This window comes from Trachurus trachurus, assembly GCF_905171665.1.
Source record: "Trachurus trachurus genome assembly, chromosome: 12".
NCBI lineage: Eukaryota > Metazoa > Chordata > Actinopteri > Carangiformes > Carangidae > Trachurus > Trachurus trachurus.
Window position 1 is genome coordinate 19,723,973 of NC_139908.1, and position 14,661 is coordinate 19,738,633.

General features: G+C 40.0%; 2 protein-coding genes across 2 annotated transcripts; both read left to right on the plus strand.

Moving 5' to 3' along the window:
• Positions 1–1,372: 1,372 nt before the first annotated feature.
• skor2 (SKI family transcriptional corepressor 2) lies at positions 1,373–8,963 on the plus strand (the record flags this gene model as incomplete). Its single annotated transcript, XM_083983290.1, has 7 exons — positions 1,373–3,346; positions 3,999–4,062; positions 4,863–4,940; positions 7,244–7,309; positions 7,405–7,503; positions 7,749–7,816; positions 8,907–8,963. 7 exons carry the CDS (start codon positions 1,373–1,375, stop codon positions 8,961–8,963), a joined length of 2,406 nt encoding a protein of 801 aa, XP_083839416.1.
• Positions 8,964–11,549: 2,586 nt separating this feature from the next.
• ier3ip1 (immediate early response 3 interacting protein 1) lies at positions 11,550–12,663 on the plus strand. Its single transcript, XM_083983474.1, has 3 exons — positions 11,550–11,682; positions 11,927–12,028; positions 12,406–12,663. Exons 1-3 carry the CDS (start codon positions 11,592–11,594, stop codon positions 12,459–12,461), a joined length of 249 nt encoding a protein of 82 aa, XP_083839600.1. The 5' UTR covers positions 11,550–11,591; the 3' UTR covers positions 12,462–12,663.
• Positions 12,664–14,661: the final 1,998 nt, after the last annotated feature.

Here is a 14,661-nt window from a genome sequence, read left to right on the forward strand (position 1 = left end):
ACTTTTTTGTTGGTTAATTACTTCATTGTCTCATGGTAGTTGGTCAGTCTGCGCAATTACGCCACATTATGTTAGTCCTATCGCGCTTTTGTAATTTCTAACAAATCTCTTAATTGTTAAATTCAAAATGACATTTTTTCGTTCTTTGTTTTATTTATCCTACCTTGTTGTTCCGCTTTAACATTATAACGCTTTCCCCGTATATGTATAAATGTATTTGTAGACCTGATTGAGGCTTTTTGTTTAAACAAATATTTACTAAATGAGTAGATTAAAAAATCTGTGAGCAATTTCTCTCTTTTTTCGGCGTTGTTTCTGTTCTGTAAACACGCCAAAAGTCAGATTACAAATAGGTTTAGACGTGCTTTGTTTTAAAAGATGATTTCTAAAATATAAATTTCAGAATTCACCATAAAAAAACTAAAACGAATTTATATAACTAATTAACTACAAAGCAGATGTTTATAATAAAGTAAAACCAAAACACTAAAAACATTACAATGCAATCTGTAAAAAAAAAAAAATACAAGTTAATATTGCTATTACCCAGTGCATGGAACATTATAAATATTTTCTTACTCTTAAGATTTCTGTTTTGTTTTTTTTCATGATACTTTTTAGAGCTGAATAAATACAGTAAGACTTAAAAAAAAAAGAAAAAAAAAAAAGGCGAGACTGGATGTGTTGAACTTGAAGCACTAAGTTGTGCCTCAGTATCTTCATAGACTTTTATTTTAGCATTTTTTTCAAACCTCTATATTCCTTGAACAGCTGTTGATAACACAACCAGGGAAACACAAATATTACTTTCGAGCTATGACTGGAAATCTATAAAACTAAAAAAAAGTTTCAGGGACAGTCATTTTAAAGAAAATTACTGATTGCTGGTCATTCATATTTAATATTTTGAAAATACAGGAATAAATGCTGAAAATGACACATAATTATTGTATTTGCCTTTTCTGTTGATGGTTTGAAATATTTCTCTGCACCTAATATTTTTCAAAGCAGTCCAGATCCTATTTATTATCTATTATTCAAATCTAATTTTCAATAGGTATTGATGTTGATTTATTTCCAAATCAAGTGAGTCCTTGCAGCGTTGTCTTGTTTGGCCGTAAACTGGGTGGTTAACTAATCTGATATAAATACATCCCATTTTAAATATAAATTTTTATTTATTATGCACAATAACACACATATTTCTGGCAGAATAAATGCATCAACAGAGGTTATTCTATTATATATAGAAATCATTGCCTATTTAATTAAGAAAGATTGAATAAAATGTATTTTCTTTCTTTCTTTCTTTCTTTCTTTCTTTCTTTCTTTCTTTCTCTAGGTCCTTCTACAGTTTCCTCCAAGTAGGCCTATGGATAAAACCCATCTTTCAAGCTCTAATGACATCAATATGACAAGCTCAACTGGCTACCAGCAGGAACCCCTGACTCCACCCAGACCCACCCACATCCACTCGTCATCCTCTTCCATGTCTTCACCCTCTCCCTCTTCTTCCTCTTCACCCCTCAAGCCCAACCAGGTCGGCCAGGTCATCCTCTACGGCGTTCCAATCGTATCACTGGTCATTGATCACAATGAGAGACTTTGCCTGGCGCAGATTTCCAACACACTCCTCAAGAACTACAGTTACAATGAGATTCATAATCGTCGCGTGGCGCTGGGCATCACCTGTGTCCAGTGCACTCCGGTTCAGCTGGAGATCCTCCGTCGGGCCGGGGCCATGCCCATCTCATCGCGCCGCTGTGGTATGATCACCAAGCGTGAAGCCGAGCGCCTGTGCAAGTCCTTCCTGGGAGAGAATGCGCCGCCGAAACTGCCCGACAACTTTGCTTTCGATGTGACGCACGAGTGTGCCTGGGGTTGCCGTGGTAACTTCATACCAGCACGTTACAACAGCTCCAGAGCCAAATGCATCAAGTGTTCCTTCTGCAATATGTACTTCTCCCCAAATAAGTTCATTTTCCATTCTCATCGCACACCAGACGCCAAGTACACCCAACCTGATGCTGCCAACTTTAACTCCTGGCGACGACATCTCAAACTCTCTGACAAAATCCCAGCCGACGAGTTAGTTTACGCATGGGAAGACGTCAAAGCTATGTTCAACGGAGGCAGCCGAAAAAGAGCACTGCCTTCTTCATCTCACTGTCACTCCATGGGGCCCATGAAGAGTCTCCCAGGTTCACACATGATGGGACCTGACCTGGGTGCTCAGAAAAGAGCCCGCTTTGAAGACGATGACGATCTGGATGGAGGTAGCCTGTCTCCCCGTAAGACCCCACGTAGCTACCCTGTCATCCCCGTCCCGAGCAAAGGCTTCGGCATGCTGCAAAAGTTCCCTCCTACATCACTCTTCCCCTCACCTTACCCTTTCCCAGCGTTCGGCCTCTGCCAGCAGAAAAAAGAGGACAGTGATGTTTCAGCTGGGCAGAAAGGGGCAGGGTTGTCTGGTCTTCTATGGCCTGGCCGCAAAGACACTTTTTATCCACCTTTCTGCATGTTTTGGCCACCAAGAGCAGCAGGAGGAATCCCTGTCCCCACCTACCTCCAGCCTCAGCCCAGTGCTCTCACCTCCCTGGCAGACAACCCCTCTCTCAGGCAGGCCTTTCTGGATCTCTCAGACCCCAGTGAGCCTGGAGCTGTAGCTGGCAACGGAAATAGTGTCAGTGCAACCTTGGCCTCTGGCAGTAGTACGGCCACCCCAAGATCTGGGCTGTTTGAACCAGACTGTACGGCGGTCACCTCCGACCTTCGACCTGTGACATCAGAGGGCTGGCTCAAACTCCTGGACACCCCGACCCTCCAAAGCAGGAAGCCAAGCTACGGCTCGGCTTTCCGCCCCGTCATCAAGGATGCAGAGAGCATCGCCAAACTCCACAGCAACAGCGGAGGAGTCGCCGGGGCAACGGATGAGGACTTTGGGGTCGTGATTGCCGGGTCAGAGCGCCACCAGCGGCTATCGCCCACCAGCAGCTGTAGTTACGGAAGTGAAAGCGGAGGCGAGGGAGAAGCGGAGGGAGCGGAGAGCGAAGAGGAGGGGGAGGTGGATGTGGAGTCATCCAAGCAGGAGGACGAGGAGGAGGAAGGTTTCACGAGCAGGCCACCACAGACTCAAACCAACCTGTACTTCCCTGCGCTGAGCGACAGTGCTGGAGAGGAGAGGGGAAAGGAGAGAGGGAGTGGCGTCGCGTACCCCAGCACCTCCCCTCCCTCCTCCTCGGACCCCATCCAGCAGGAGTCCCCCAGCCTGCCCGCCTCCCCTCCAGCCGGCCTGCCTCTCTCCAGCTCCAACCCACCTCACAGAGAGGACCCAGCTTACAAAAACGTAAATATCCCCCCAGGCCACTTTAGCTAATTATTATTTAAATGGTGCTGCAGTCAGGCAGTGATGTGATCTGCATAAGCAGATTGATAGGCTGGTTTCTCCCAGTAGAAATTGAAACAGTCACCCCACTCTGATCCCGGCTAATAGGCCCAGGCGTGGATTGTTTAATAGCCACGGTGTGTTTGTTCTCCCTCTGTCACCTCAGCCTGTTAGGGCAACTCTAATCTTTAACCTGTCGACTCCCACATTAACCAGGCCTCTGAGAGATGGAGGGGGGAGAAGGAGGAGTTGGGGGAGAGAGCGACACACAGAGTTATGAGCAGCATATTAAAGTAGGACAAGTTAAACCATTCGCTGACTAACATACCTGATTTCACTGATTTCAGAGGGGAAAAGGGGTTTAACCATGTACTGCAATTCAAATTGTTATGAGTGAATAGAAGCATAGGCTGTTAAGAAGCAGGGCACTGATGAGGGAGATTACATTTGTCAAGTGATTAAATTTTACACAAAAAAGAAAATTGTTGATATAAAAAATGAGTATCATGTCAAAGTAAGAATTATACAGGGTTTACTTTACCATATAAGACTCATAAATATTGTTATAACTGATATTTGAAATGTTAACTGACTATAATTATGTGATTTCCAGATTCACAAAAACAGAGATGAAGGGCTACCTGCGTACGCAACCAAAGACAACTCCAGCATTTCTGGTGAGCACAGATATTATTATCACTATTTATAAAAATATTTTGCGTTTGTCTTTTCTAATGTGAAGTTTTTTTTGTTTTTTTTTAAATGATAAGACAGGAAATTATTTTCAGCATTTGAGTGTTGCCTGCTTTGAAAATGTAATTAACAGTGAATTTTGTGCTTTTTACACTTTAAACCGCACAAAAGTTGAAATGCATTACATACCGTCTTTGTTTCATCGAGCATTTGCAAAACTAAAGTATAGTTTCTCTGTCATATATAATTTACAAAAATCACTTTAATCGCTCGACTGTTTGCGTGGGTTTCTTGACACTACATCTTCCACCCCGCAGTTGTTTTACAAGGTCTTGGTTTCATCAAATCTTTGATAAGGTTTTTACAGTTTCATCAAATAGCATTACACAATCTATTTCAGCAAAGTGTTACACACTATCTGTTTTCATCAGACATCTGAGTCGGGTCGTCTGAGTTGTATTATAGCATCTTTGTTTCATTTATTGTCTGAGTGAGTGGTTTTATAGTGTCTCGGTGTCCCTGCAAGGCTCATATTCCTGTGACGTTTCATTTGCTCCTCTCATCTCCCACTCTGACCCTTTTGCTGAAGAAAATGTCTTCTGTGTGTTTCGTGGCACCGTGGCCACAAACACACACATATGCGTGGCATATAGCCTAAATACGTATACACACAAAGGAGACACACATCCATGCGCACACTTAGTTATCTCCATGTGTCCGGATAACCAGCTCACCCAATGGGCCTTAGTGAATCTCTCAACCTGTCTCTCTCTCTCTCTCTCAGACGAAAACAAAGAGCAGAATAGTTTCTTTGCACCAGAGAGTGAGACGTCAGCACCGGACTACTGGAGGGAGAGCTCAGGTACATACACTTACTTGTGCTTTTCTCTTTCTGTAAATGGCTGCAGAGAAGCTGCTAAAACATCAAATTATCCAATGAAGACAAGTCAGTAAAATGTAAAAAGAAAAAAAAGGCAGGTTAGCTTCTACTGAAGATAATTATTAGGATGAAAAGGCTCATTTAATTCTGCATTTGGTTTCACTCCTCGCTAATTTGAATCTCACATCACAGAGTAACTGAGCTCTTAATAAAACTGCAGATTAAACCCTTTACTTTAGGAAATTAAATCAAAAGACCTTTCAAAGATTAACACATCTCTTTAAAAACAAATATTTAAAAACAAATATATTGAAAGGTAAATTAAAAAATGTCAAACAGAAACAATAACAATAAAATTTGAATGGTACACAAATGGCCCTCCCTGTTTTAATGGAGCACATACAATATGTAAAATGTCTATATTTAAAACAAAGTGGATTTAAAAAAAAATCTCATTGGAAAAATTATGATTTTTTTTTATTACAAAAAATACAGTGATATTTCTAATTATTACACAAAGGACACTCAAATAATGCTTAAAGCATGTGAAGGAAGGCTCCATAGTCTTCACCTTCATCCTCCTCAGTCTCCTCCTCCTATCAGACGGTGAGTTAGGGGATTCATAATAGTACAGAGAGATGAAACAGCAGTGGAAAGCTGCTCCTGCCGCCACTCTGCCACAGCTGCTCTCTTTAGCAGCATTGTCACCAGGGCTGTTACTCTTAGGGGGGCCGTTATAGTTCAACAAGAAAACATCAGCTCAGAGATAAGCAGCCGCGTTGGCAATCTCCATCCTAGACCCATATCGCTGCCGACATAATTGCCTTTTTTTTCCCCTTCCTCAGCGCAAAAAAAACCCCTTCCCGTTTGAAAAAGATCACAGCTTATTGCCTTTTTATATCTGTCAGGAAGACATTAAAAGTGCTTTATGACATCTGTGCCAACATTTATATCTACCCCCCACTCCCTCAACCCCTACACACACACACACACCATAATGATCCCTGCGCATAATGTATAATGTATTTCGAAAAATTACACGAAACAAATTAAATGAGACCACCTTTCCCCTGATTGCCAAACGTCTCCCTGGGCGGTGGGAAGCTCTACGTGATTAGAAGGCCTGATTCCTCCGAGTCCCACCGCCTCCCCCCCCTCTCCACTGTCTTTAAACTCTCCCTCTGTTTCTAGGGAGAAAAAATAATCTAATTTTCCATTTATGTAATGCAAACCGCCTTGGCTTTGACTATTCACGGTTAATTGACTGTCAAACGAGGTTGTTATCCTCAGGCACTGTCTGCAAATTTGCTTGTCAAATGAGACAGAGAGAGGAGAGGAGAGGAAAGGAGAGAGGAGAGGAGGAGAGAGAGGAGAGGAGAGGAGAGCTCTCCCTGCTCTAAATGAGGGAGAGAAAGAAGCATAGAGAGGCTTAAGGAGCCAAGATATGAAATGACTGGGGGAGAATATACACATCGAGGGTGCTGGATTGCTTCATTTAAGGCGTTCAATGCCTCATTGTCACAACTCAGATGTTAGCACAAACACATATATACACACAAAAACAATACAGACACTTTTCAAACTGCTACATTTGGGAGCAGCGCGTAATGGAGATGTTTGTCACAAAGGAAAGAAGGAAATTGTTAAGTTTTCAAGCAACAAGTAGATCTACACAGACAAAATAGAGATCATATTAAACACTGTGTAAATATGTCTTTATAAATAGTCTTATACACATATTTTCTGTTCAACTACAATATATTTCCCCCGAAAAATACAAATTCTTGACATGACAACGCAACAGTTTGAAAGCACACGGCTTTGTGGTTTTGAGAAAAAAAATGATGTAATGTCCAGTCAAACCTTAACTTCATCACCTCAGCTTTCAGCACATTTCTCTAATTTAAATTTCTGTTTTTTAATGACAAGATTGTAATTGTGAAAGAGGATGATGATTTTGCCAGGGAGTAAATGCAGTAAATGTCTCCATTACCACAAGCTTACACTGACACCCAGAGGCCAAGGAGTGAATTGCAGTGCTTCACTGAACACTGGAAGTCAGAGCGAGTGTTCAGAAATTGAGCAGAATTCAGATGGTTCATGTAAAAATATATGGAGGATACACTGAGAGAAGACAAATGAGACATCAGATCAATATGAGAGAGAGAGAGAGTCATGTGATCCAGAAATGATTGACAAATGAAATATAGTGTCCGGTGCTGTAGTCGGACTCCTGGTGTCAGATGTTACTGATGTACTGTAACTAAACTGCTCTTTGTTTTCAGGCGATCAAAGCCAAGGAGCTGCCTCTCCTGTCCCACTGAAGAAGGATGTGGAGAACATGGAGAAAGGTAAAGACTAAGTCAGGTTGTAGATAAACATTTCTTCTCGGCTCTTCTTGTATTTTCATCGCTCATTCTTTTTCTGCTCTCTCCTGCCCCTGTAGAGGAGCTTCAGAAAGTCCTGCTGGAGCAGATCGACTTCAGGAGGAGACTGGAGCAAGAGTTTCACGCTCTGAAGGGCACTTCACCTTTTCCTGTCTTCCGTAAGTCTTTTTTTTTTTTTTACCTCATATCTCTTTTCTTCTTTTTGCTTTGAAGGGTAACGTCTCCTCTGTTTTTTTTTCACTTTCTCCTCAATGTCTGTCTCTTTTTTCTCCATCTCTTACTCTTTTACTCTCTTTATTTTTCCCTTTTTTTGTCCTTTATCCTTCACCACCCCAGTGACTTGATCAGCTATTGAAATGACAATGCTGCTCAGGCTAATCATGGATTTTTACACTAATTTCAGATAATTTTCAAGACCAGATGAAACGAGAGCTCGCCTACAGAGAGGAGATGGTCCAACAGTTACAGATGGTGAGACTACTAATGATACAATCAGTGCTGAACACTGACAGCACATAAATATCATTGCTTCGCCTGTAAATGACAACTAAAATATCCATTCATAGAATTGAATGGTAGTGAATTTAGAAGTGAATTTAAAAAAAACTTACTGATTGCTTTGGAAGTCTTGGTAATGATTTTGATGATGATAGGACTAATTATGAAGCACTACTCAAGAAAATACACTTTCACAGTTCAAACAAATAAAGAACAAATCAAAATGGCTAAGAAAATGTGACAATAATAACTCAATTAACAGTATGACGGCAGTAGATTGTAGACATAAAATAAGAGCTTCTAAGCCAAGTCTTTAAACTAATACAGAAATGAAATGAAGATGAAATGAAGGCATCAGTTGGACTCAACTGGACATGTGTGCCGTTGCTTATTTGTCCATCAAAAGACAGAGGCAATCATCTAGTTTGTCTTTCATGGGTGAGAAGTTCCTCTGCAGCCGTCTGAGCATTTCCGTCCACATCAATCACGCGAGCAGCTGGCAGACGAGCTGACAGACGGTGTTTGTCTTTGCTTTCTGACACAACTGTACACGCTTGTGCGCACAAGATCGCAAGCCGTGCACATACGCCCAAGCACACACAAGAGCAAGAGCGCCGCACCCATGTAACCATAAAGTCACAGGACTGAACATGCATCCAAACTCATTTATAAGCATGTACATGCATGTGCACACAACAAAATGCTCAAAATTGAAAAATGTGTCTAGAAGAAGCAGATGGAGAGTAATGACACATTCATCTGACACAGACTTTAAAGTAAACTCAAACACAATTTGTGATTTATGTTGCTGTGGCATATTTTAGAAAATGTAATGAAATCTTATTCTTGGTTCACTTTTTTCATAAATCCATTCTCTGAAACAAAACAGTGTATTAAGCCTCACATACTATAGTATTCACTAAGAACCAGAGCTGAAGTTTAAAACCCCTATCAAATACTGATAACTTTTGGCTGTGACCATTTATTTTATATATAAATACTGTATAAGTCCTGTCTGTTTCAGATGAATCTAACTTTTGCCTCTACCCTCCGTTTCTTTCAGATTCCCTACGCAAACATCATCAGGAAAGAAAAGATCAGCTCGCATCTCAACAAGTAGAAGGTGACTTTTCCATTAATTTGTTTTAAGCTAGACCAAATGCAGGCTGGAGTTTATCAATCGCACAGTCAGAGCAGGGGAATACAGTAAATCAGGTGGTGCTTTTAAGATGCAATTCAGTCACTTTCTTTTCTTGTGTAAATAAGAGTAGTTATTCTCACATTTTCACCATGGTTTCACAAGCTTAGCTGTAAAAGAAAATACTATACAGTAGCTATTATTTTATTGTGTTTTTGGTACTAATATGATACTAATGTTCAATTTTCATTTATGTATCATCTTCGCAGGCAGAGGAAAGAGGATCTAGAAGGGGGAAGCTGCTTGGATTTCTGTGAATATTCCAAGAACAAAAAAAAGAAAAAAGAAAAAAAAAACTCACAAGAAAACTGACAGAGAAATATAGGTGAGATTATTATTATTTGGCTGCTTCTTCAGCACCACCACTGTTAATAGGTCTGCACTTAAACTCGGAAGGACTCATTTGGACCAGTTCATTCTGCCATGAGGTAGCACACTGACAAGATTCATCTGTTTCCTTGGTTAACTTTATATCCCAGAAAGACTGAGGTGACAGGGAGACAAACTGGTGACATCAGGAGCCTCCCGCTCTTTTCCTCATTGCTGCACTGGCAGTCAGACTCAAAGCTTTACCCAACCAGGACCAAAGCAACCACAGCCTTTCTTGCCCTTTGTGAACTCCTTCTAAGGCTGTTGAAGACCACCAATAAGGCAGTTGTAGATTTCTCCTTCTTCTTGAAAAAAGAAACTCTGAACACTAAAAATCCTCAGTCAGACTGGGCATGAAAACTGTGACTATGACTACTGCTGGCCCAATTGTACATACTCCAGACTGTGGATGAGGATGGACCTCACACAAGACTTTTTGCTGTTGTTATTGTTGTTGTTGCTGTGGTATCACCAAATGGGGACCGTAAAGACAAACAAACATACCAACTTGTATTCATCGTCAACATTAGATCCCCAAGGGATTCTCCTCATCGCATCCAGTTATGTTTACTGACGAAAACAAAACTCCACGTGAGGACAAATCGTCATTACCACCAATTATCTAGGCTACTTGATGAGTCATCACTAAAGACATCAAATGTTGATGGGAACTTGATTCACTCAAAGCTTTTAGTTTTAACTTGAAGATGCCAGATGAAGAACAAAATAAAGGAGAGAAAGGAATCAGAGTGCAGGGACTATTGGTGATTTAGATTTTAAACCTATTGGTGAATTTGACCAGTATCATTATGGGGTGGTGTCACAAAGAGGGTTCAACACTTTACACAAACTGGTGGAACAGTTTGTACCCACAATTTTAGTATTTGTGAGTGATTTCTGAATGTATAAGGAAACCTATAGTATTATGTTCAATGCAGATGTTACTGCATCCGGTTGTGCTTTTTTTTAAAACTTTAAAATAGGAGCATAGCTTCAAGAAATGTTTGCTTGAAGCACCCTGAAGGTACTTTTTAACAACCACCCAAATTTTCCAACCATTAACTTACAGGCAAAAACTTGCCACCATCAGCTGCTGTATCTGCCTTTAGATTATAGGGTGTTGGCAGACGGTGAACAGACACTTACAGGCCAATTCTGTTTACGTGTTCGCTCTTAAAGAGAATGTCTGGGCCACGAGGAGCAAAGTTTGTCAGTGTTGTATATCTACCTGTAAATTATTTCACCCAACTGTATAAAATGTCATAAGTGAGATCACTGAGCCTCACAGTCATGTCTACTTGTATGTGTTTGTTTGTTTATTTATTTGAGTATCAGACCCTGATTGTGAAAATATTATTTATTACAATGTTATAAAGAAAAAGAGACACAATGATGACGGTGCAGTCCAGTGTTTGTCAGAGAGAATAGAAAGGAGCACTCACCCTTATCTTGTTTATAGAATGAAATGAATGAATGGATAAAGTGGTCATTTACCAAGAAAAAATGTTATCATTATAAACTGTTAATGCAGATGTATTTAAATATGTTCTTGTAGTTTCTCTACTATTTATGTGTAAATTAAAAGTCTATACAACAACCAGAATGAGGTGTCGTGATTAGGATTGAAACAGGCACTAATACCTTACAGCCTTGATCAGTTGATGGTCACCAAGTCATATCCACATAAAGGAGGTCCTCTCAAATTGAATATAACGTAAACAAATAACACGAAACACATGTATGAAAACAAGGGGAAATTAAACATGTCATAAGAAGCAGTAGTAGGACTGAAAGAAAATACTTGTATCAATTTATTAGACATTAAATGCATGATCACAACCATAAATCTTCAAAACAAAAAAACAAACCCAGAAAAGCCGTTTTTCTACATAGCCTACCGTAATTTATTTTACTTTTTTTCTATTTGAAGAAAACGCAGACTGCGACATAAATTAGCACATCAAAAGTGAAATAAAATGCTATGCTAATACGACGTAGCCTAATATTTTATAAGAAGTATATTGTGTATGAAAGACCACTTTGAAATGATGAAGAGGGAGCGTTGTCGTAAGCACGGGACGTCCTGTTCTTCTGCTGCACGACCTCCGCTGCTGGTTTACGGCATCTGCATCTCTGGGAGTGGTGCACGAAGAAGGAGGAGGAGAAGAAGAAGTTGCCAGCATGGCGTTTACTCTCTACTCTCTCATCCAGACCGCTATCCTGTGTACAAATGCGATCGCCGTCTTGCACGAAGAGCGGTTTCTCAGCAAGAGTGAGTATTCCGCCACGTTTTATACAACCTGCATCACATTTTATTGAAATAACGGAGAAACCTCGCTAAAAGCAGCTAGCTTGTAGTCGCTGCTGTCTAGTTACTGCAGCCAGCTAATTATGGAGGAATACAATGAGGTTAAATGGTTAAAAATCCATTCAAACATCCACTTTTTCTCTGTCGATCTATTGCCACCTCCTGTCTTTATTCTCATTTCTTCATCCCTCTCTCTGTGTGTCTTCAGTCGGCTGGGGTGTTGACCAGGGAGTCGGAGGTTTTGGGGATGATCCAGGAGTCAAAGCCCAGATCCTCAATCTGATCCGTTCAGTTCGGACTGTCATGAGAGGTGGGGAAAACGTTTTATCATCTATGATAGAAGACATTGTTTCAAAGTCATATTCAGAATGACTACTGTAGGTGTTCTGCGAGGAGATATTCTGATACCTGTGCTTATAAATACCAGAGTGTGGGTGGGACCTTATAACAGCACAATACTTCCTTGTTTGATGTGTACTTTATGCCCTTACTACTAATTTGGATCAGTGTTTAATATTGTGTACAGATTTCTGATTATTCAGAGCTGTTTGCCAGATGAAGAAACTGAGCAACATTTCAGTACTCAGACACATTTTAGTGATTGTCCAGTTCTCCTATTGAGAGAATGGGGATTTTACCAATGAGAGACATTTGTTGATGTGGTTTTCTTGTTTTTGTTTCTCACAGTGCCTTTAATAATAGTGAATTCAGCCTGCATCGTCCTGCTGTTGCTGTTTGGTTAACACAGCGTGCCAGTATGAAGACAGAAGACCAGATATGTGCCAAGGAAGAACTACATGCGCTCAAACAAACAGACAGACATTGTGCTGTGTGTCATTCAGAGCCTCTGCCTATTGCTGGTATTCAACAGTATGGAAGATTCTTTTCATAACAGTTGGCAGTGGATGGAAAAAAAGGAAAAAAGAAAAGAAAACCACAATTATTCAGAATTATAACAATAGGAACTCAGCAGCCCTCCGGACTGAAATACACCTCATGTCTTCCCTTAACCTCTGTGTCAGTGTCACACCAAAAGGACAAGATATGAAAAAAACATGTCACCTTTGCTTTAGTTTTTGTGCTGCACAGTGTTTCTCTTCACTTTTCTTATCACATCTTCTATCACAGACACATTGAAGGAAATCTGTTTCAGTGATTTCCTGATGATATGTGTCATGTGTTCAATGAGGAACTTGTTACTTTTTTATCAATGTGGCAAAGAACTGATGTCAGCAGGAGAGACAGTAATTCCAGTTTCACTTCTCATAACAGTGTGGTTTAGCACGATGGATCGCTGCAGTGTGCAGTAAATGCGTGTCTGACATTGGGTTCAACCCTGGCTCAGCAGTTAGGCCATACAATAAGAGTTTTTCTTTTTTTTTTTAAATTGTGGACACATGGTCCTGCAGTCCTCATTGTGACAGTGAAGGAAACCCATCACCTACTTAGAGCCTCACAAATGTAAACTTTAACAGCAGTACAGTTTGAGCTTGTTCATTCTCAGTAATCCACTTACTGAAGAGTAAAAATGTGCAGTGTTTTATTTCTGTTAGAATTTGGTATAATATGTGTAATGTAAATTTTAAACATTATTGCCAAACATAACTAGAAAAAAATGTACTTTTGTACCATTTACACACCCAGTAAATGTCACAAACATTAATGGGGTGGTGGTGAAATAAATGTATTATTATGTATAATGAAATTGTTTTGATTATGTTTTGAGTGTTGCAGCATAGAGACACAGGCCGTTGTATACACCATGTTTGTGCTCCACTTCATAATCCCCATATGCTGTGAATTATCACCATTTCCTCCCATGTTAAGCTTCACAAATATTTTTATTAACAGTAGTTTTGATCCTAAATGCACACGAGCGGGGGCGTGAGAGGGGAAAGGGGATCTGCTGGAATTAAAAGCATATGTTTATCAGGGAGATTTATGCAGTAAAGCCACTTTGATCTGTGATTAGTCAGAGTTTAGCTGCAGGTTCGGCAGAAAATCTGTAAGCGATCACAGGCGAGTGAACATGAATACGTATCCGCTCCTCACAGGTCGTGTTGTTTTGCTCGGTGGTCTGACAACAATAAACCATGAGAATGGGGTTTGACAGGTCAGCTTGAAGCAGTTTTTCATTCATCTTCATTTACGCTCTTCAGTTCTATAGTTTTCCGAGTTTTCTGCCACTCTAGCTTACTTATTCACAAAAGCAAGCCTCTGAACAAAACAAAAAAAAAGAAAGGAGACAAATTATATGAAAAATCCAGAATAAAACAAATGTGGCCACAAAGTCAGATGGTTTGTTTCCGGCAATATCAAGGGTTAGTGAGTGTATTATAATAATGAAAAAAACATCAAACATAATAGGCAAACAAAAACAGGATCAAAACCTAGAACATTAAACTGAAGCTAGAGCTGTCAGAGTGAATTAAAAGACAGTACTCAGTACAGTAGAAATGTAGTTGTCCAACACAGTGCTTTCATGTGAGCTGCATAATATTTAGAAAAACTGAAAACCGAAATGTGTGTTATTCACTATGTGGAGGTAACATGAAAAGAGGATTTGAGCAGTGTTGTCTGGCATCATGCAGAGAGGAGGTTTTTGATGTTTTGATAATACCTCCCAACATATTAAATCTATCTGGATGCCCTAAAAGATGCACTAATGCGATACATCTGTTGGTTGTTAGTGGGATGGGATACATATGTTTTTTTTATTATTTGAATGAGTGATTAAGTGGTTAAAGATAACCCTCTTATCTGATATAAATTGGAAAAATAATAATAATAGTAGAAAGAGGAAGATAGAGTGATATCAGAAAGAGAATGTGACATAAAAAAAACTTCTTTTTCTTCTTTTTAATTTTTAATTTTTGCTGGTTTCCCGATAAAGTAGAAAAATACTTGTGTTTTGATGCAGGGATTTAGAGGAGAGTGGGAGCA